Source organism: Euleptes europaea, chromosome 7, assembly GCF_029931775.1.
Source record: "Euleptes europaea isolate rEulEur1 chromosome 7, rEulEur1.hap1, whole genome shotgun sequence".
Taxonomy (NCBI): domain Eukaryota; kingdom Metazoa; phylum Chordata; class Lepidosauria; order Squamata; family Sphaerodactylidae; genus Euleptes; species Euleptes europaea.
Genome location: NC_079318.1, coordinates 28,475,188 through 28,498,907, shown reverse-complemented (window position 1 = coordinate 28,498,907; position 23,720 = coordinate 28,475,188). Strand labels below are relative to the sequence as shown.

The following is a 23,720-nucleotide window of genomic DNA, read 5'->3' as shown; positions in this document are numbered from 1 at the left end:
TTCCTGAGGGAAGTCCTGACTTTTATAAAATATAGGATACAGGCACCATCCACTTGGAGCGTCTCCTGTGCAAACATCACTTGCGATGAATGGGGATTGCATAAGACGAGCAAGGGGGCGGGCTGCGCCCAGGATCACAGGGACAGACTGCATTAAAAAAAAATACCAGGAATCGCTGCTCTTGTCTCAACTACAAATATTAAAGCCCTTTTGTCTTTCTGAGGAAATGCTTAGCTACTGGAAATAGCAGACTGCCTAACATTAGTTTCTGATATCGTTCTGCACAAAAGTGTCCGCTAATGGCGGTAAAAAAAAAAGCTGTTGAAATTTTTACAAGCATTTTGGAAAGTGCAGGGCCAGTGCTTGTTTGTTTAAGAATACATAATCGTCCCCCCCCCCCCAGCTCTGACAATGCTTTTTAAATATGCAGAAATGCAGACAGGCAGTCTGGTCCTGAGAATCTGCTGGTGCAATCTGGTTAGGAGACTGCCCTACGCTCACAGCTGCAGAAAAACAGCTCGTTCGAGAGACTCCACCACAAGGGCTCTCTTCTTCTCTCCAGCCCCTTGAATAAGTGCATTGGGTCAAAACACAAAAGATGACTCCCTGCTAGTGCTGCCTTCCTCTCTCCTTTTTAAACCCTTTCAAAGTGCTAAGGCCCCATGATTGGCACAGGGGTTGCTCAATTTCCACAAGGCCTGGAGACTCCCAAGGCTACACTGGCCATCGTCCCATTACATTGTCCTGTACAATCCAAATCTGATAGCCAGGCTGAGACAATCTCTGACAATCACATTTCACGTTGATTGCAATTCCCAGCATTCTGTACTCTGTACTGAATTAAAACCCTTATCAGATTCTAATATCTCATGTCATGTAAATGTGGCCTGACATCTCTGGTTGAGAAAGAACCAAGCCAGTCTTTAGGATATATTTGTATATCAAAAATGAGGATGATATTTAGTTCCACTCCAAAAACATGTGGAAAGTATTTGTCTTTTTTCTCTGTTCTTCACTGTTGCACATATTTATAGTGTGGGTTTCACCTCTTTAAGGCAAAACCAGAAGTTCAAAATAAATACATATAAATAAGACTTGGGAAATAATGTGCAAGGCCCTTTATGCTTCTCACATTCCGTAATCATTCCACATCAAGAAAGTCAGGTATTGTCTTTCCTGGTAAATAAACTACAAGCTCCGCATTGATTAAAAGGTTAATTACCTGGGCACCAGGAAGAATTGCTGGTATACCCCAAACAGAAAAATACGGGAAACTCTGTTGGGAGAACAAGAACTTTTGGACAGTGTGTAGAACACATACCCCAACTAGTTTTGCTAAGCCTATCCCAATACAGAACTTGAGCTGGAATCTACTGGATTCCTTGGGACTACATGTGCTCACCTGAGATCCCAGAGTGGATTTGCAATTAGAGGACTGTTTGGATCCCTAGCAGCTTTCACAATTGCTATGCAGCTTCTTGGACTTCTGTATGTCAACCTTCAGATGTCTGATAGTTCCACAGTAAAACCTTTGTGGTTTTTTTTTGCTTAATGTGGCTTAAACAGTTACATTAAACAGCAAGTATTAAAAGGCTAGATACATACACCAGGCTGCTCTTTCCACACCTTGAAGATGAAGTACTCGTCATCAGCTCCAGTAACCACCCTCCCTTCCTGTGCCTGAAATCCCTTTAATATTTGTTTCCATTGTAAAAAACAACAACAAATACTATTCTATGAAGCTTCCCGGGGAATCCGCTTATGAAAAATGACTGACTGTCTCTGCTGATACTGTTGCTTGCGCCGTTTCCGTTTGTCACACTGACACAGCAGCAACATCTTGAAAGTGGTTCTGAATGTTTTATTACACAGTGCATAGCACATAGGGTTCACTGTGCTATTGATGTAGCAAAGCCAGTACCCCAAGTTCCAAAACGTTGTAGGAATACAATGATCGCAAAAGGTATTTACCAGGACCATAATGTTGTATGGGGTCCAGGTGATAATGAAGGCAAACAAAATGGCACTGAGTGTCTGTGCAGCTTTCTTTTCTTTGATGAGTGACATTCGTTTCCGCTTGGTGATCTGACTTCTTGTCTTCAAGGCAAACTTCTTGGCCAAGGTAGCTTCTTTGAAGGACAAAGGCAGAGCAGCCGGCCCCTTAGGTCCCGTTGAAAGGCCATCAGAAGCCTTTCCCGTCTGTGCTGATGATCCTGACTGAGCAAGAAGCTTGGGAAAGCTTTTCTGCAAGCTTCCGCCATCCTCCATACTCTTTTGTGGATGAAGCTTTTTAGATTTCCTCTCTTTGGACTCTGTGTCCAGCTTCTCTAATTCATCCTCCGACTCATGCATGTCTTCTGATGAAGGTAGTTTTGTGGAGTTGAGGATAGTGCTATGCCCCGGAAGCTTCAATACGATGGAATAGATGGCTCTGGTCTCGGAGGCAATATCGTCTTCATCAGAGGAGGCAGAGTTCTCAAGAGAAGCATTGCCATCATTGTTGTTCCAGCTGTCGCTGCTGCTGTGCTCCTGATCAACCTGATCTGGGCTTGGTTTCCAACTTTTTGATGTCATCCAGAAATGGCAACCTCCATATTTTCTTCTGTTGGAGCGTTTTGTGTTCTGCTGCTGCAGCTCATAGCTGCTGCAGCTTCTGGAGCTGCCTGTTTGGTTGACAAAGCGCACCGCCTCAGCTTCACTGCCAGAGGCCTGGAGTCCTGCTAGCTCTTTGGTACGCTTTTCTGTCTCCTTGTATATCCTCCAGTACAAAATACTCATAATGGTGACAGGCAGATAAAAGGCAGCTATGGCAGTGCCAAAAGTGATGATTGGTTCACTTAGGAACTGGATGTAACATTTGTCTTCATCGACAGTTCGTTCCCCAACAAAATACTGCCAGAAGAGAATGGCAGGAGCCCAAAGGATGAAAGAGATGACCCAAGCTAACCCGATCATCACTCCAGCCCTTCTGGTTGTTCGTTTAGCTCTGTAGGTAAGCGGCCTGGTGATGGAAAAATATCTGTCAAAACTTATGACCAGGAGATTCATGACTGAGGCATTGCTGGCAACGTAGTCGATGGAGAGCCACAGGTCACAGGCCAGATTCCCCAAAGCCCAATGGCCCATGATGATGTATGTGGTGAAAAGGTTCATGGAAATAATACCAATGATCAAATCTGCACAAGCAAGACTGAGAAGGAAGTAGTTGTTGACCGTTTTTAGCTGTTTGTTGACTTTAAACGCCACGATCACCAAGATGTTTCCTATGATGGTCAGGAGAGACGCGATGCCAGTGAAGAAGGCAATTAAGACAACTTGCCAGACAGCATGTCCCCCCAGGGGATCGAAGACAGTTTGGTTGGTTGTTTCCATGGCGGTGAAGGAGAAGCTCTCGTTAGAGAGGCCATAGTTGCTAGCGAACGATGGTGCACCATTGAGAAGCTCGGTTCTTTGCAAGTCTCGATTCCAGAAGGAACTCACATTTGAAACCCAGGAGGAAACTGTACTGTTGTTAGGCAGGACCATCGTGACGTTCTGACATATTCTGCAGTGGGATGGGGACAGAAAAGAAAGAAAAGAAAATTAACAGTGGTTACCTTCCTGCTGCCTCCATCAGATCTAGAACTATTAATTATCTACAGCTATCTATGTTATGCATGCCATTTTCAGCTTAAGGAGAAAACAAAATTTGACACAGTAGTGGATAATAAAAACCTTGCTGTCTCAACTTTACAAAATGATGGGTCTATTATTAAAAAGGCTATTTATAGAATTATCTCCAGGAAATGTAACATGTTAAATTCTTACTGATGTATATGTATACTGTACATAGAAATTGCTGAGAACTAATGTTACTCTTTATACTATTACCGCAGCAAGCATTAAGATGTTTTGTTGATCCATAAAAATATGACCAAGAGACAAATATGAACACAGACACTGTCAGGATCTTATTTTTCAGAATCTATTTTAAATAATTTATAAACAATAGAAAGAGTTGCTGTTAATAAGTAGCTCTACAAAGCTAACCAGTAACAAACCAGTTTAAATTAGTCTAGGTAAATCTATTTGCTTGCAAGTGCCACTGTATGGAAACAATTGATGGATACCAGGAGAAGCAAATCATAATCCAGAAATAGAAGAAACTCTAGAAGGAAAGAACAATTTTGATTGCAGCAATCAAAGGAAGGTCAGGAATGTGCATATCCGTGGAGAAAACTAGGGAAATCATGCAAAGATAAAAAGAAGTGCTCACCTTTATTTAGCATTAAAATATGAAGAGCAAATATTGAAAAGGGAAATGTAGGACAAGTTTATGCATGCTTATTTATTGTGAATCCTGAAACATCCCAAGATCACTTGTGTGAAACAATTTTCACAGATCAAATACCACAGCCAATAATTTCATTTTCCCTGAAATCACATCAGATTGAGTGCTTTTCAGTGGAGGGGGTTTACCTTGATGGAAATCAAAATGGAGATAGGACACAATGGCAAAAGCAGCTGGCTCAAGGTACGATTGCATGAAGGTGGAGGGAGAAGGCCTTGAAATAATGGATATTGCCAAACTCTACAGAAAAAATGAAAGATAATCGCATAAGCCTCACAACTACATAGCTTTTTAAATATGTTCCTAGTGCATACAATGAATGTAGTTGGGATAGGTGTGGGTTGGCGGTACATTCACTGGAGTGTACACAGAGTGAATGTATTCACATCAGGCAGGGTAAGCCCGTTAAACTGGTATTAATTCAATGAAATGAACAACAAGGAAGGAAAGAAATACATTTCCGTATGCTGTCAGGTGATGATTTGATAGATGGCAGGAGAGCAAGAAGGTCGGAGAGCAAGAACAATTCTTAAGTCCCTATCACATTATTAGAGAATCGGTATAAACATAATAGGAGAGATTCAGTTCAAACACTAAAGTATAATGGGAAGTAGAATATTATTTATTTATTTTAATACATTTCCAAGGCAGGATGGATGTAGACTGGGCTTGCAAATGTGCATCTGAACAACTGGGGTGCCAGCTATCAGAAAACGCTTCATGTTACACTTTCCATGTTACATTTTGTAGCTCTGGTCTTAAGACAACTGTGCTTATACTCCTGACTTTTAAACTTAGTGTGGGAGTAACCCTGTGTACCAGAGTAAATATTATTTAAATTTAGGCTACTGATGAGTAAATGTGTTTGTTCAGCTTCTGATAGGTAATCTGAATAGGTCACCTCAGTTCCTGCAAGGGTTTGAAATGAGAATGTGACAAGTACGTACCTACTTTCAACAGATTACAGATAAATGTAAAAGTCAGGCCTCATTTATAGGGTTGCCAGGTCCCTCTTCGCCACCGGCGGGAGGTTTTTTTGGAGGAGCCTGAGGAGGGTGGGGTTTGGGGAGGGGAGGGACTACAATGCCATAGAGTCCAATTGCCAAAGCGGCCATTTTCTCCAGGTGAACTGATCTCTATTTCCTGGAGATTAGTTGTAATAGCAGGAGATCTCCAGCTAGTACCTGGAGGTTGGCAACCCTACTCGTTCAGAAATTCTCATGTACCAAAGAATTTCTACTTGATTCCACATTTGAAAAATACTAATATTATGCTTTTGAAAACCATGCAGTGTATTGGAGTAAAGAAATAGGAAAAGAAAATAATCCAAAAGCAAAATGCTACATTTTGTGCAGTTTAGCTATATAATTTCCTCCAAAAAATGTTTCCCACAAAATGTTTTCCACTACTGCTTTTTGGCATAAATCCTTGCCATATGGCTCATAAGTTGCTTTACAAAAAGAAAAAGCTGTAGCTCAGTGTCAGAACACATGCACAAAGTCCAAATTTCAACTTTTGTTGTCTCTAGTTTCAAAACCTTCTAAGGTAACACCCCTTAGAAATATCCATATATGAGAGTTTGAGGAGCTGTTTCTTCTCAGAGGAGACAGTACTGAACTAAGCAGATCCATGGCCTGACTTCATTTCAGTCATATGCTCACATAAACAGTAAAACATCCATAGCACAGGGAAAGACACACTGAAGTGCAAATGTATTTAAATGTAGATCTGTAAAAGCACCTGGAAAACAAAAAAGGAATGAAATCTAGTACCTGACAAAGCCAGAACAGATGCACCATCACCTGCCTTTGGCAACATTTAAACTCAGTGTTTCTGTAGGATGGTCTTTGAATTAACTTGAAATATTTTTGGAATATTTGAATGCTTTCACACTGTATGAACTCTCCGTAAAGCCCTTCCTTCCCCTATAAATCTACACACCCTATTTTTCTGTTGTCCTCAAAAGGCTCTGGGATACTTTTGTCTTGAAGCTGGAGTCTATTGTGCAGTCAGGCTTGACGGGAGCCCAAACAAAGGACACAAAATTGGTAACTACACACTTAATATTCAAATTCTGATCTCCCTGAACAGCCAGGATAATGGATAAGCTTTGGATTTCTGTTTTGGATAGTCTCACTAGTGTGCTGAAGTAGTTTAAACTTTGCAGGATTATATCTACAAGCTAGGGAAGGTTTAATAAATATAAACTGCAACAAAAACTTGTATATTATGTTAAAACAGACATAATAATATTCTCTGATATTTTTTTCTTCAGCTCTATAGCCATGTTTATAGACATGGCTGTATAAAAGAGCCATAGGGCTGAAGGAAAATTTGCAAATAGGCGTTACTTAGAAATAAGGCACTGTCTTGTTTGGGAAGGCAGTAACACCTAGGTCAGGGGACAGTGATAGTTGAGACAGTTTTTCCCCCCTCCAAACATAGAAGGAAGTTACACTCTGCCTGGTGGCCTCACTCCTAATCTCCATGCACTCAGTGGAAAGTCCGATCAGAGCCATAGGAAGTATTCACATGGAAGAGTCTATTCAAGAATGTTGTAAAAAGTAGTGTCCCCACTGGTACACACAGCCTATGTAAACAAGGATCTGGATTGTGGTCGAGTTATGAGGGCGGGCCTGTTATTATGTTCTACTTGGACGTACTTGTAAACATACAGAATAGCTGTGCACCTTAGACTGAACATGTTCCTGCTGATTTGCTCTCTGGTTCCATCAACCCCACCCTTTGACCCTATTAGACCATCCCTGGGTAGGTAGATCTTGGTTAGGTCCCACCCCTTGCGATTTTTACACCTTCCAAGCGTTACCAACCCTAATTTGAACAGAGGTTGATTTGCCTTTTGCCTGTCTGGGTAAGAAAATACAAAGGTATGTGTCACATGTATATGAAAATATTTGAAACAGTATGTTGTGTGTGTGTGTGCACCATGGGTAAATGCTTTCTAAATGCTCAGTTCCCTGACCATACAATGAATATTGTGACTTGAGCTACACCCTACATTCAGTTGGCTCACTTTCATGAGTGATCAATCCAGTATGTTTCCAGTTCTGTGCCAATAATTTTTGATATGATTATGGGCTAATTGCAGAATTGGTGTGACCATCTATAAAGATGTTTTCTAGAATGTCTTGTCAATACGTTTCATTAATATTAAGTCACATCAATGTGTTCTGTCACAGTGTGACATTCCATGGCTTGTTTACCTGTTTGACTTACTGCTCTGATGACACTTTTAGTTGTTGCTTTCCACTTATGTCACTGTTGAATTCTGGATTGGTTAAATTGATTTGGAGAGGCCATGTGTGGATGGTACAGCCTTTTGACAGGAGACTTGTAAGCACATACAACAAACGAGAAGAGCATTTTCTGTGGGCTTAGTCCCTTTACTCCTTTGACCCTTGCATGCTGTCCCTGATCCCTGAGTAGCCTGGCCTTTTGGCTTCTGCTGGGTGACTAGCGTTGCCAGGTCTCTCTTCACCACCAGCGGGAGGTTTTTGGGATAGAGCCTGAGGAGGGCAGGGTTTGGGAGGGGACGTCAATGCCAAAGTGGCCGTTTTCTCCAGGTGAACTGATCTCTATTGGCTGGAGATCAGTTGTAATAGCAGGAGATCTCAAGGTATTACCTGGAGGTTGGCAACCCTACTGTTGCATAGGCACTCAGCAACCATAAGGTGATGGCCTAGAGGTTTGGGGAGGAGAGAGGGTTTGGGGAGGAAAGGGACTTCAACGCCATAAAGTTCAATTGCCAAAGTGGCCATTTTCTCCAGGCAAACTGATCTCTATCGACTGGAGATCAGTTGTAATAGCAGGAGATCTCCAGCTAGTACCTGGAGGTTGGCAACCCTATTGGTGACCATAACCCAGGTACCATAATTTTGTCTTTCAATAAATGGCATATACATTGTCAGTATTTTTAAAATCTGTAAGGAAAGGGGAAATCCTGCCTGAAAAGTAGATCTTCAAAACAGCTATAGACATTCACCTATTAAGACTCATTCACAGGTACATTAAAGTTATAATAGGCAATGCTACCACCTAGATAACGATATCAGTAAGGCTTAATCTTCCCCCACAGACTGTTAGGTTAAAAAAACACTGTCATATTCTTCAAAGTAGACTCATTTATTAAAATGTGTTAGTCTTTTTGATTTGTGCTGCAGTGGCAAAAATAGCATTCACTCCAAACATTAGCTAACTGTGAGGAGTCAATATATAATTGACTCAGTTTTTTATTTCAATTTTGTAATATATCTGTGTGAATTATCTGGCAAATTAGTGCATAATTAAATCAATGCAATCTCTATAATCTTATGGTAAAATGATTATAAGAAGATAAATCTTTGTTAAGCAAAACTTTATAAAGAGCAGCCTCAAAGATTATAATTTATAAATTAGGTAACCAGAAATGCCAATGTTCTCATTAGTGTTTTGGCAATATTAGTTCAGTTTTAATCAGAATATACTGAACTGCATGAAATTGCCACATGCAACTTTAAGATATGCTGTATTAATAATAAATGTAAACTATAAGCTACCATGAAGTTAAGCATATGGATAAAAAGATAATGGCACTTTCTGTACCAAAAGGCAGTAGTAGTACATCACATCTCATATTCCAGAAGCTCTGTGACCCATGCACCTCATAATTTTTGAGCGGCTTTGCAGCCACTCTTAAATGAACGAAATGCATTTCAGTGAGGCCTTCTCAGAATGAATTTAGCTGTGTCACTTTGATTTTTGGTTTAGCAACTTGTCCTAAAATGAACTGGGGTGTTAAAGGAAGAGTGATCTCTTGCATGGTGTTACATTGAATATGGTAGTTTTTTGCCAACCCATTAGGGTTGCCAGGTCCCTCTTTGCCACTGGTGGGAGGTTTTTGGGGCGCAGCCTGAGGAGGGTGGAGTTTCAAGAGGGGAGGGATTTCAATGCCATAGAGTCCAATTGCCATAGGTGAACGTATCTCTATCGGCTGGAAATCAGTTGTAATAGCAGGAGATCACCAGCTAGTACCTGGAGACTGGCAAGCCTACAACCCATGAATACACTATAAATAGAGCCACTTCACTCTTTGCCTCCTTTCCACCTGTTGTGGCTGGCTAGCCGCTGTAAGGATATGTAACCAAGATCATGTGGGTTTGGCACCAGTAAACTCACACCATAAAAAACTAAAAAGTGCTTTATTAGAGAAAAAAACAGAAAAAGATATTAAAACAACGCATACAGTTCGGTGATGACAGGATGCAAAGAAAAACAACAAAGCTAACTTGCTGACTACTAACTGAAGTCCTAACACAGCGTAGTTGGTTCTTGAGCCATAACGTTCCCAGAGCTTCATACAGCAGCAAGGAGAGAGAAGGGGAAGAAGGATAAGAGACTATTCTTCTCACTAGCCACTCTTATGGACACAGCTGGCCCTAACCTGCTGACTCCCCTTGACCAATCATAGGGCCATCTTCATGGAAGCTTCCAGGGGATGCATTAACTGCCCCTCTCCCAAATGAATTTTTCAGATGACATCATTTCTGGTAGACCCTGGAAGTGGCATCATGCCTCTCTAAAAACTGGCCAAAACTCTATGGCAACAGTGTTGCACTTACCTGTAAGTTGTTCATTGAGTGTCTTCTGTGCAGTCCTGCATGGGACTATAATTTGATAGAGGTGGGGAGAGCGATCCTCCCTCAGTTCTCTGATTGCAGCTGTGGAGCATTATGTGATACAAGCTATAAGCCCACAGCGGCGAAAGGAGGGGGGTATGCATACCTGCATAGAAGAGGCTTGGCTTCTAGAGGCTTAAGAGTCTGTTCTCCGCGGCTGGCCTGCACCATATGGAACTGCACAGAAGACACAACAATGAACCACAGAGTTTTCAGAAATTCCTAGAGAGGACTAATATCCAGGAAAACCCAGAAGTGATGTCACACTGTCAGCCATTTTTTAAATCTGATTTTTCTCCTGCCACTGCTCTGAGCTAGGAGCAGGGAATCCTCCATCTTCACTGGGGCGGGGGGGGGGGGTTGCAACCAGAGAATACAATGTGAAGTAGGCAAGGAATATCCGTTAGAGAAAGAGAATAGATACTTTTTCCTAAATAACAAAACATTCTGGAGGATAAACATTACCATTGTAATTCAAGGTGGCATACCATTTTCATAGCAAGAAAAATCACATTGATTGTTACAGTGTGGCATAATGGCTGTTTGACCTTGTATCCTTACAACAACCCTGTAGGCTTGGCAAGACAGATTAGGCTGAAGGATAGTGACAGACCACAGTCACTCAGTGAGTTTCGTGGCCGAGTGTCTCTCCCCACGCTGGCTCTGTTTCGACAACAGCAATCTACACCTTAAAAACTGTTTTCCACATGCACTTATGCTACCTGGATGAAACTCTCATATCTCTGGCAACTGATATTTACAAATGCTGGTTTTCAGCCTTAAAACCACCACTTCTTCTATTCCATTCTAAGAAGTGATGCCTCTGTTTTGTGCTGAGGAGATGGCAAATCTCAATGTCTGGAAGGAGAGTCAGCGATCAATGTCGAGGGGAATGAAGACGAAGCCAGGTGAGGAAAGCATTTGTGATCACAAGTGCAGGTGCCCAATTTTCTGACCCTCTTGTAAAGATAGATCTCATACATTTAATCATTAAAAAAAAAACACTAGAATCATCATGGCACTATAAATCAAAACCTTACCATGTCATTCATTTTTTTACAAAATCATAGGCAACATGAGCAGTAACGAGACTCATACTCTAAATAATCATGAGCAGAACAGCCACAGCTAAGATGTGCATTGCAGTTATATATAACAACCCTTTCTGTAATACTTAGAACCATGATATATGTACTCTTTTTCAGGAAAAGAAAAATAAACTCTGAAAATGTGTTCAATGTAATCAGAGGTCCCTAAATTCATAGTTTGGTTTTTCAAATTGCAATATCACTTAGCATCCACTAGATGGTGCAGTAGACATGCAATTGAATCTCCCCCCCCCCACACACACACATATTAGCATTCTCTAGCAAAACCATGTGTAATGTCTAATGTCATATATGTGGAAAAGACAGTAATTGCAGCTGCAATCCTATGCAAACTTACTTATAGGTAAGCCCCATTGAGCTCCATGGGACTTACTTTCAAGGAAGCATGCAAAGGATTGTGCTGTGACACCTGTTCATAAAATAATCCAATATAAAATAATGGAATGGAAATAGGCAAAAAAAGATTTGGGAGGGGGGAAGGTATACAAATTAATTTAACCAATTCAGTATCAAACAAATCTGCTGCAATCCTGAGCACTGATCAGCAGTTAAAGTCAAATAAGAAATCCCTGCAATACACTGTAAATCCATGGGCTTGATGGCTGGAAATAGGCAAAGGATTTTTGTGCTCCTAACTAATTTTCTGTTAACTCCTAGTAGTGTTCTAGGTTTGATGTAATCATAAATGATTATACCTAAGTTCTCAATTCAGTGTAAGCACAGGGTCACCTGAGATTCACCCGGAATAATGAGCCAAGAAGTATGCCTAATTCAAAATCTTAACCTGCTATAAGAATCTGGGTGTGAAGTACAGATAAATTAAAAGGTAACTTGGTTATCGGATAAACAATTTACAAAATACATTAAGTGAAGAAGTTCTGAACAATTCTTTGCTTTTGTAAAAAAACAAACAAAGATAATTGCATCAATTTGACATTTACCACCACTGCAGATTTACAATCTCTGGATCTCTCGGGCTGAAAAATTGCTGTTGGTTTGAGCCATTATTTATTGCAAAACTGTATGCAACCAAGACCCACTTTATGGACAAGGGCTATCAGAGAGATCTTATTGAAGGTTAAAATCTTTTTATGTCCATTTTAGATTTACTGCTTGTGATGGAAGGTATAGTAAAAAAGCTCCTTTCCTGTCACTAACTCATTAAGGTTTATGTCACAATCAAGGCATGATAATAATCCTAAACCAACAGCATCACTTTAGACAGGCAAGACACACAAACATAAGAGATTTTTGCTACATATTTTGGTTTGTCATCTCTGATTATTCTGAAGTGTTTTTTTAATGCTTGTGGTGAATTCAGAAATTTGTCCCACTTTGAAAACCTGAACAGCTGACTGCTCATCTTTGTTACGTCATTAATTATTCTACAGTACAATGAGGTGACACAAATTCTTAGTATACTGGGATGGGAGGATTTACCCCAGTTTCAACACTGAATTAAACACAATCCCTTTGATATATACCACAAACTATACAATAATGGTAACTGTCAGATGCAGCATGGGAAGTATTTCTATAAATAAATGCTGTGGGTCAAAAGAGATGTGATGGTGGGAGGTATTCGAATGGATCTCTCCTTTTTAAAAAATGTTAGTGGCTTTGGGAAGGAGGAGATATGCATTGGGACCAGGAAGGGGGTGGGGTCAACTTTCCCTTCTGTTTTCCTTTCTGGATCTGCTACTTGTTCTGGTGGTAAAACACACTGCTGTTATATGGGTTTCTTATCACCTGCCAACTGGAGAGGACTTTGCTGCATATACCTTTTCTCTTTCCTTTTATCCCTTAGAAGCTCCTTGATCAATTGATCTTGAGCAGCATATATCTAGTGTTGGAGGGATATAAGGATTGAAACAAATCTTGCCACTGACAATGTAGCCTTGGGGTCCCTATCGCTTAGTAAAAAAGGCATTATGTCAGTCACAGAGGCATTGGATTTGTATATTAAAAGGGGGAAAATATAGTGCGATCGAAGTTCCTCGTAAAAGCGGCATTCCAAAAGGGCATGGGCGAATGAGTCAATAGAGCCAGAAGAGCAAGGGCAGATCCTGTCAGAGTATGGTATATTCAGAATTCTGCCCTGCATTACCATAGAAGGGTTAGCATTCAATCTAGCCAAGCAAAAAGCTCAACAGAGACGAGGAGTTGTCAGATAATATGTATAGGCAGGCAGACCACGTGGAGGGGGTATTCCGAAGAACTGGGATATACCAGCACATCTTTCTGTGCTTGCAGGCCTCTCTAAGGCTTGTGCACACACGGTTTTTGAAACATTATCATAGCAAAGGAATTAGGGTCCACGCCTGCTATTGGGCTTCACAATAGAGGAACTTCATGGCCGTCCATTTCTTTTTTAAAAAAAAACATAATTTTTTATTCAAATTTTACAAGAAAGAAAGATAACAGTGTACATAGTGATAGAAAAAGAAGTATATGAATAAACAGTACCTTATCCACTCACTCACCTAATTCCCTGTCATACCCTCCACTCCCACCCATGAATGACTTCCGTTAGAGTAACTCTTAGGAAAATTCCCATAATCTTTTTATTGCCCTTTTGATATGTGATCCTTACAACCCTTTCACGAGTATTGAACAGTCTGCTTTTGCCGTGGTTGTCCAATATACAAAGGCCTTTTTCCATTGTTTTTTAAATACCTCTATATCCTTGCCTTGTAGAGAATTAGTTAGTTTAGCCAAATTTATATAATCCAGACGTTTAGTTCTCCAGTCTCTTTTATATAACTTTTTATCCCCTCTCCAAGATTTAGCAATTACTATTCTGGCTGCAGCAAAACAATATTGGCAGACGGTTTTGTTCTCCTTCTCAAGATCTTTTGGTAATAAACCTAATAAGCAGTATTCTGGTTTTCTTTTTATGTTGCCCTGTATCAAATTTTGCGTTTCCATTGTTATCGATTTCCAATTTTTTTTAACAACTTTGCAGGTTCACCAAGCGTGGTAGAAGGTTCCCTTTTGTTCTTTACATCTCCAACATGTGTCAGGAAGTGACTTATCCGTCTTTGCTAGCAGAACTGGTGTAATATGCCATCTATAAAACATTTTATACATGTTCTCCCTTATACTGCTAGCAGTGGTAAATTTAAACTCCTTTGTCCAAAGCCTTTCCCAATCCTCGATGTTTATATTATGACCAAAATCTCTTACCCAGGCAATCATAGTTGGTTTAACTCTTTCTTCTTCTAAATTGTAATCTAAAATCAACTAATATAGTTTGGAGATTTGCTCCTTGTTCCCAGATTCTATTATTTTTTCTAGTTCTGATTTTTGATCTGTGAAACCAAGTTTCTTATCTTTTTGAAAGATATCATGTAGTTGAAAATATTTAAGCCAGTCTGTTATACCTAATTCTCCCATACTTTTTAATTCCCATTTGGCCTTTCCCTTTTGTATACAATCCCTGTAAGTTCTACTATCATTGTCCATAATGGGTTTTCTCCTTATGTGGCAGTTGCATAGGGTTGCCAGGTCCCTCTTCACCACTAGCGGGAGGTTTTGGGGGCAGAGCCTGAGAAGGGCAGGGTTTGGGGAGGGGAGGGACTTCAATGCCATAGAGTCAAATGGCCAAAGCAGCCATTTTCTCTCCAAGCCCCACACTCCTCAAGCTCTGCCCCCAAAACCTCCCTCTGGTGGTGAAGAGGGACCTGGCAACCCTATCCATCAGGGAAGAGGCAGGGTGTCAGTGAGTCCTGCTGCCCCTCTGTGTTTCTCCTGCACATTGAAATACTGTGTCTACACAGCTTCTTCTCTCTCAGATGCATGCACACCTTCATACGCTTGGATTCTCTGTGAGGTTTCTGCTGATAGAAGGATTTCCAGCCACAAAGCACCACTCTCTTGTCTCCTCCTCCCTCTACAGCACAAAAAGCCCTCTAGAATGCTGTTCCTGGAGGTCCCATGTCTCCTCTCCCCAACACAATGAACCCCTATCAGCGGTGGACCCTGAGCAATTGCCCTTTTCCCATGGAATAAAAGCGCCCCTGCAAACAAACAGGACCAAATTACTTTAGATTTATTTCATTTATTTTGATTTTAGGAAAAATGACTGCAAAAAGGTTATTTTCATTAAAAATATTAATTTCAAAAACAGTGCTCATCCCTACTATACAGAAGTCAGAAAGAGTGGAAAGAATGCAGATACAGAGTGACATGAGGATGAATTCATTGGAAGGAATGACCTATGGAAAGTTTTTTAAAAAGAATATAGCTTGGTTTAAAAATACAAACACAGTGAAAGAAACAAGGAGGCAATCTGATAGCTCTTTACAAGTATCTGAACATTCAGCACTGAAAGGAAAGAGAATATGTAAGGAATCTCCCTCTACTGGGACCAAACAAGGTCTCTTGGATGGGAAAGCAGGAGCAATACCACTCAGGCTAACAGAGAATTTCCATTAGCTTAAAGTCGTAATAACTCCAGTTTCTTTCCTCTTGGCCCACAGCCCCTGCAGAACAAGGACATTGCTAGCTATTTGGCAATTTGAATGGAGCTAGAAGTGATAGGATAAGGACATCATAACAGCATATCAATGCCTAAAAGGGCATGGAAGAGTTTCTGTGGATTTGTTTTTAAAGCCGAGTGCCTGAACTTGATAGAGCCAAAAATGAATAACCATCTTAGCAAAACATGCCTCCTTTGCGTCTATAGGGAGGCATTAATTGACAAAGCACTCCTGTTTACTTTTTAAAAAAATGAAATGTTATTAAGAGTGGTATAGTTAAGAAACTACACTTTGAATACTGTGTACAGTTCTGGTCACCGCACCTAAAAAAGGATATTACAGAGCTTGAGAAGGTGCAGAAAAGAGCAACCAAAATGATTAGGGGACTAGAGCAACTGCCCTATGAGGAGCGGTTAAAACGCTTAGGGTTGTTTAGCTTGGAAAGAAGGCGGCTGAGGGGAGACATGATAGAGGTCTATAAAATTATGCATGGTTTGGAGAGAGTGGACAGGGAGACGTTTTTCTCCCTCTCCCATAATACTAGAACACGGGGTCATCTGCTGAAGCTGGAGAGTGAGAGATTCAAAACAGATAAAAGGAACTATTTTTTCACACAACGTATATTTAAATTGTGGAACTCCCTGCCCCAAAATGTGGTGATGGCTGCCAACTTGGAAGGCTTTAAGAGGGGAGTGGACATGTTCATGGAGGAAAGGGGTATTCATGGCTACTAGTTAAAATGAATACTGGTCATGATGCATACCTATTCTCTCCAGGATCAGAAGAGCATGCCTATTACCTTGGGTGCTGTGGAACACAGGCAGGATGGTGCTGCTGCAGTCGTCTTGTTTGGGGGCTTCCTAGAGGCACCTGGTTGGCCACTGTGTGTGCAGACTACTGGATTTGATGGGCCTTGGTCTGATCCAGCAGGGCTTTTCTTATGTTCTTATGTTCTAAACCATTAGAAAACCCAAGTGTCCTTGTGTCCAGAGTGCCATTAACTGAAAACAAATCCTGCTTATCTGGAAACCTCTTCTTTACATTTCCCTACATACTGTTCTATTGAAAGATGTTTTAAGTTGCTAAAGGAACAACATTAGTATGGGCAACTTATGGTAAGGTTGGCAGAGGAGGAATGGGAGCATTCTTCAAATCTTAAATATGCACTATTGGCATTTCTTCTACAGATCAGTCCTTTTAAGATGCTTCACAGGTATCTGCCAAACTTCAAATTAACATCTTCAAGGACATATCTATTTTTTTTTCATCATGAGAACAAGTCAGAAATCTCCTGACCTGTTACTTAAGATCCCACCTCCAGCTACCACCCAGAATGTCTTTACTTCCACCAGATATTCAAGTCATTTCTCTTGAGTAATGTTTTTACAGAATTAGCTCAACTTTTCACCTTAGATAAAAATCAGGAATGTTTTAGGCCATCTTTCTCACAATTGATAAAGTGGTAAACTTGTGTCACAACTGAAAAATTCTCCACAGTACTAGATGTCATTGAGAAGGATATTACTCTGACCTTCTACCTAATGTGGCAGTTTAATGTTTTATTTTTTTGTAAGGAAGAACTGCCCTGACCTGGATAGCCCCAGGCTGGCCTGATCTCCTCAGATCTCAGAAGCTAAGCAGCCTCAGCCCGGGCTAGTATTTGGATGGGAGCTCTCCAAGGAATACCAGAGCCTTGATGCAAAGACAATGGCAAATCACCTCTGAATGTCTCTTGCCTTGAAAACCCTACGGGGTTGCCATAAGTCAGCTGTGACGATGGCAAAAAAGGAGGAACTTTCACCTGTATGAGCACCTACCTGCATTCTAAGGGGTACAGGCCCAACACTTTTTTGTTTACTACCTCAATTCCTGTTTGAGGCAACTAAACTTTAGAAAGACATAACACATACATAACTTCAGGAAGTCTTATTAACTGCCCTGGAAATCCTCCGCTGTTTTTCCTCTTAAGCAAGATAGATTTTGCTTTGGGTGAAAGCCCTTCTGGGGGGGGGGGGACAAAAGAATACGAAAAACACAACTCCTGTTATTAAGAAATCTCAGCAAACTTTGTGAAACTGGTTTTGCTTTGTTCTGACTCGATTTGTTTCCTTTCACGATCCCTGAATGCTTCTCCCAAGTGGGATCCTGTAAATTCATCTTTAAGTTTCACTCTAGGTAATGTTTGGCGACAACTGTCTTCTGATGTAGGCTGGGATCTGAAGGGAATCTGAATATAAATGATGTGAGGACAGCAGCCCAAGGCCTCCTAAATTTGCTCTGAATATTTTTCAAGTTCAAGTGCTGAACTTATCCCTGACATGCAGCTATTAAAGGTGCAGGGACTCTATGTCAAATGGAGGTTTCCTCAGGAGACTAACTGCCAAATCCTCTGCCTGTCTACTTGGAAATAAGGACAGATCTAGATGAGATATGGGAAAGCCATGATCAGGATGCTGAGGACAAATCAGACTGGGGTGCAGTAATAAGGGAGGGAGGTGAATGCTTTTTCCTTTGCCATTTCCCCAATTTAAATCACTGAGGTGCTATTTGCACCATGCAGGGAAACAAACAGGCACCTGTGTTACTAGTTTCTACCTAAACATTCAGACACTTTTGAATAGAGTTGCCAACCTCCAGGTACTAGCTGGAGATCTCTTGCTATAACAACTGATCTCCAGCATATAGAGATCAATTCACCTGGAGAAAATGGCCACTTTGGCAATTGCTCTACGGCATTGAAGTCCCTCCCCATCCCGAACCCTGCCCTCCTCAGGCTCTGCCCCCAAAACCTCCCGCCAATGGCAAAGAGGGACCTGGCAACCCCACTTTTGAATGTTCGGTTAGTTTTAACACTGCTCTAAAATGGCTACTCTTGCAGATAGAAGCAGGAGATAAAAGCACAAACTTGGGGGGGGGGTAATATCCTCAGATTCTCCCACTTACATTAATGCCTACAAATAGTAAAAAATACAAACAAAACTATGAAGTCAGTTCTTGTAGGTTATCCAGGTTATTTTGTATATACTGTAGGTTATTTCTTTTAGGGAGAAAGCTGATGTTTATAGAAATACTTCATAGTTTAAAGTATTGTCGAAGGCTTTCACGGTCAGAGTTCATCAGTTCTTGTAGGTTATCCAGGCTGGGTGACTATGGTCTTGGTATTTTCTTTTCTGATGTTTCTCCAGCAGCTGTGGCAGGCAGCCTCAGAGGAGTAACACTGAAGGACAGTGTCTTTAAGTCCTTGATTAAAGAATCAAAGGTAATGTGGACAATGATTAGCACATTACCTTTGATTCTTTTGCAGGACAATGACTCAGCTCAAACCCAACCCCCCTTCTGACTATATATATTACTCTTCCAACACACTTTGACACTGAGAGACACTGTCCTTCTGTGTTACTCCTCTGAAGATGCCTGCCACTGCTGCTGGAGAAACGTCAGGAAAGAAAATACCAAGACCACGGCCACACAGCCCGGATAACCTACAAGAACTGATGAACTCTGACCGTGAAAGCCTTCGACAATACTTTAAACTATGAAGTATTTCTATAAACATCAGCTTTCTCCCTAAAAGAAATATTCTGCAGCTACTGCTGGGAAGGATCAAAGCTCAAGGAGGAGCCCTTTTTGATGACTCATACACATCCCTGTCCTTTCATCTGCCCTTTATCGTGCATTTACACACAGGAGGTAGCAGCCTCTTTTGCTGCCAAGGCGGAGGTAAATTGCATGAGACACAAGGAACAAGAACAGCTTCATTAATGAAACCGAGGACACAACTTTGCCAATGCTAAGTGTCAGCAGAACGGGGGAGGTTCAGTTTCAGACTTCAGTGACCTCATGAGAACAAAGCAGGAAGAAAGGGAATATTAAAAGTTATAGCTGGCTTTTACTGAGAATCAGCACTGCATTGTGAGAAAGGGGTGAGTGCATTTCTCCTTGAAGATTCACTTCTTACCAACAACCCTCTTTTCATTTCAGAATGATTAGAGATTAGCATCACTCTTTCATGTAACACACACACACACACACACACATGAGCCATGAGATTTAAAAGGCTGCTGTTGTTCACACTGATATCAGTAGAGACTTAGGTATTTTTTTTAAAGTTCCCTGAGGAGCCATTTGCAAATTTATGTCTGAGGGGTGTAGACTTCACAACACATTAGCCAAAACTCTGTGAGACTCTCCTGCACATAAAGCAGTGCTGTTTCCTTTTCTGCCACATCTGACAGTGACATTTGGCAGTGCAGAGCTGTGTATGTGCCCAAGAGGGAGCTCAGGGTTGCCATCCTCCATGTACTAGCTGGAGATCTCCTGCTACTACAACTGATCTCTAGACAATAGAGGTCAGTTCACCTGGAGAAAAATGGCCGCTTTGGCAACAGGACTCTATGGCATTGAAGTCCCTCCCCTCCCCCAAACCCTGCCCTCCTCAGGCTCCACCCCCAAAATCTCCCGCCAGTGGTGAAGAGGGACCTGGCAACCTTAAGGGAGTTGTAGGAGACTGGGACACTTTCGAACAGCAAAGCCATCTCTAGAGCAAGCCTCATTGACATAAACTGAGTTTATGATCATGTGCCTCTTCCACTAATTTTAATGGTGGTTGCAAAGGAGGCCATTCAGGTAGACTTAACACATTAGCTCTTCTGTTATAGTGTTTAAGAATCGCTCTCTGCTACATCTAGTTCCAAATTGCCACAGCTGAAGAAGAACCAAAACAGTCTACTTAAGAACATAAGAAGAGCCTTGCTGGGTCAGACCATTGGTCCATCTAGTCCAGCATCCTGTCTCAAACAGTGGCCAAACAGTTCCTCTGAAAATCCAACAACAGGGTATGTAGGAAGTAGCCTTCCCCAGCGCTGGTATCCAGAGGTTTACTTGCTCTGAATGTGCAGGTTCCCTTCAGTTAAAAAACGTGTGTTAAGTGCCATTAAGTTGCTTCCAACCTATGGAGATCCTATCAATTAATGACCTCCAAAACATCCTATCATTCAGCCTCACTCAGGTCTTGCAAACTGAGGGCTGTGGCTTCCTTGATTTGAGTCAGCCCATCCCATATTGGGCCTTCCCCTTTTCCAGCTGCCTTCAACTTTTCTTAGCATTATTGTCTTCTCCAGAGACTCATCTCCTCATAGTGCGACCAAAGTATCATCGTCTGCTGCTTGCCAGAGAAATGCCAGGTAGACACCCAGACAAAACTACCTTTCTGCTTTGTGTATTAAAAGACGGGTAAATATTTTACTTTAGAATTGCACTATCTTTTCAGTTTTGTTATTGTACCATCTTTTTTTTTCCTGCAGCTGTCTGTTTCTATAGCTGTGGGAATATTTACAACGGCAACACATACCCACCAGTAATGATTAGAAGTAGCCTATTTATTTATGCTGCTGGCCATCCCCCAGTGTACAAAGATGATTGTCTGGTCAACTAGTAGTACACACCATATAACTGTTGACATGCTATTCAAAAGCAATCTGTTTTGTTGATATGTGATGCAAGGGGAAAGAACTTAAGTCTGAAATACGTCTTGCAGTACAAATCACTGCTTTCCATTCTAAGTCCTAGACTCTAGCCACTATAACAGAACAATCTGTTTCTCTGCCAGACCAAGATGCCCATCTAGTTCAACGTCCTCCTTTCTCTACTGGAGGCTCGTAGCTTTTAGCTTTTGCTATTCTAGTATAGAATACTAGAATATTCTTTTGGGCCTTTTGTTATTCTAGTATATTATAAGAAAATTGTAATATAAAATTAAAGATGAAAAATACTAGAAATAAGTAGAGATATTTGACAATACTAACACAGGTTTCATGAGACATGACTGGAAATTTAGGGGCTTGATCCAATATGTTGTTTTGCAGTTGGGTTAATGTGAGCCTTTTTGAATTCACAGGGATCCAGAAGACTGGGGGCTGATTCACATGTTACAAAGCCCTTGCTGTGGACATACAACTGCTACAGGAACTTTGGAGTCAGTCTGAGAATTTAATTCTCAGGTGTATGCAGGCCCAATTCAGACTGGGACCACAACATTTGAGGAGAAGTGGCTTCAACTTTTTCCCAACTCCATAGGTCGGAAGCAACTTAATGGCACTTAACACGTTGAAATGGCTGCAGGAAGCTGCTATTCCTTCCCTTGGGGAAACTTACCTGTAGCTATCACTACATGCAAATTTCTCTAGCAGTGCCAATAGCAGTTCTTCAGGGTCATTTCAGGTCATAAAAATGGCATGGGGAAAAAAATAAAGGTTAATACCTCTCCTAACAGTGTGCCATGATCCCAATGTGAATCACGCTTATGTATGCTTGGGAATTACGTTCCAGCTGGGAACTTTTAGAATGTTCCTGTGAATTGGCTCGTAGTGATAACTTTGTTCACCAGCTTCCCTTCTGTAGATGGATATTGATTGATTGTTTTAAAAGGCTACTAATAATACAGCTGGCACATGATGTAAATTTCCCACAGTCTGTCACTGAGAACTGAAAATTTATTGTAAGAAACACAGGACTCTGTATGTTGATTTGAATACTTCCTCCTCCCCACCCCCAGGTTAGAAGCATATTTAGTTCCCCTTATAATGCCTGTAGCGAGCCAGCGTGGTGTAGTGCAGGGAGCTCTGAACGTCTCTTGCCTTCAAAACCCTACTGGGTTGCCATAAATCGGCATATATATGATGCTTATTGCCCAGCTCCAGCTCCAGCATTTTATGTGATCTGAACCCTCCATAGCAGATTCCCATCTGTAAAAACAGCTTCTCAAGCACTAGTTATGCACCTGTCAGAGCAAATCAATGGCATTCACTGACCTTTTCTCTCTTTTCACTGAAACAGCAGTGCAAAGATCAAGAGCTGCTACTCAGCCGACAAGAAATGAAGAAATTGCAGTTGCTAGTACTAGGCTGGGTGGTCAAATTTAACTGAAACTGCCTTGTCTCCAGAGTCCCTTCTCGTTACGGTCAAGAGTAAGAAAGACACGAGCTAGCTTTTGTAAAAGGGGGTGCCATTTCATGTTTGGTAAGAGGAAATTTTAATTGCTATATTCAGTTCTAGCACAGGTATCTGAATCAAAGTTCTTTTTACTGTCTCAGTGAGGAGGGTATGCAAAACCACTGGTCTTTTACATTCCTTATGCATCAGGTTCTTGGTTGGCAGTTGTCCATTTCCAGGACAGGCTTCTCATTCATGCCAGAGAGCTTGCTGACACCCACAGGAAACCCCCTCACCCCCCCCCACACACACACCTTAAAAACAATCTTCTTCAGATATGTTTGCCTTGGGTGGACTTTGGCTAGCAAATGAGGTTTAATTCAGAGAAACACAGAAAAGGTACAACATGCTCAAGCTGCTCATTTCAGTTCTGAAAATGATTGCCAGATGCTAAGAATTTAACAAGCCACCCTTTCTCATTATAGTTGTTTGTGGATTCCGTCACATTTCCAGTTCAGCACGAGGCACAGACCCATTTTCTAATACTGTTATTAATCTCTAGCGTCTAGTGAAATGTATGACTGCCTGGTTAAAATAAAATGCCAGATATAAATGATATTGTCAATCAGAGAAAAATACAGCGAGGCATTACAGGCTTATTAACTAACGTTTCAAGTCACAAAGACTTGTTCACAAAGTCACAAAGTCACAAAGAACAAAGTTCAACGGAACTTAATCACATGCCTATGTAATGCTATGTAAGTGGGTGTATTTTTCTTGATTGTCAGTGGCTAGTCAGGAAACTCATTCTGCTGAAGCTCTCTCATGCATGCACAATTAAACCAGACATCCCATGTACATCCACTGCTTTACGCAGCTGATTATTGCTACCCTGTGCACCTAATTGCTTGTGAGAGGGCTTGCCCATCAGCAGGTGAGGAAACACAAGCAGTTTATTGCTTTGACCTTAGCCCCACCGATCCCAGGCACAACTTGGTAGATAAGAAGATGACTGGCATAGAGTACAGAAATAGCAACACGAAGACTGGTAAATAAAAAGAACAAGAATTGTATTTTTTTTTTAGAAATTACCTTGATTGAGATTAATAACCATGTGTCTTCGTGCTAAATTATAGGGTTTCAAACTGAACCTGAAGTTTGGCCCAGAAACTGATTTAGAGAGGTTCTTTCCCTA

General features: G+C 41.2%; 1 protein-coding gene across 1 annotated transcript in view; it reads right to left on the bottom strand.

Annotated features, from left to right (window-relative positions):
- Window positions 1-1,734: 1,734 nt before the first annotated feature.
- CHRM3 (cholinergic receptor muscarinic 3) overlaps window positions 1,735-23,720 on the bottom strand; it is a 112,310-nt gene continuing 90,324 nt past the window's right edge. The window contains exon 2 of the mRNA XM_056852966.1: window positions 1,735-3,544. Coding sequence (XP_056708944.1) covers window positions 1,735-3,525 — 1,791 coding nt within the window. The 5' untranslated portion in view covers window positions 3,526-3,544. The remainder of the gene's footprint in view (window positions 3,545-23,720) is intronic.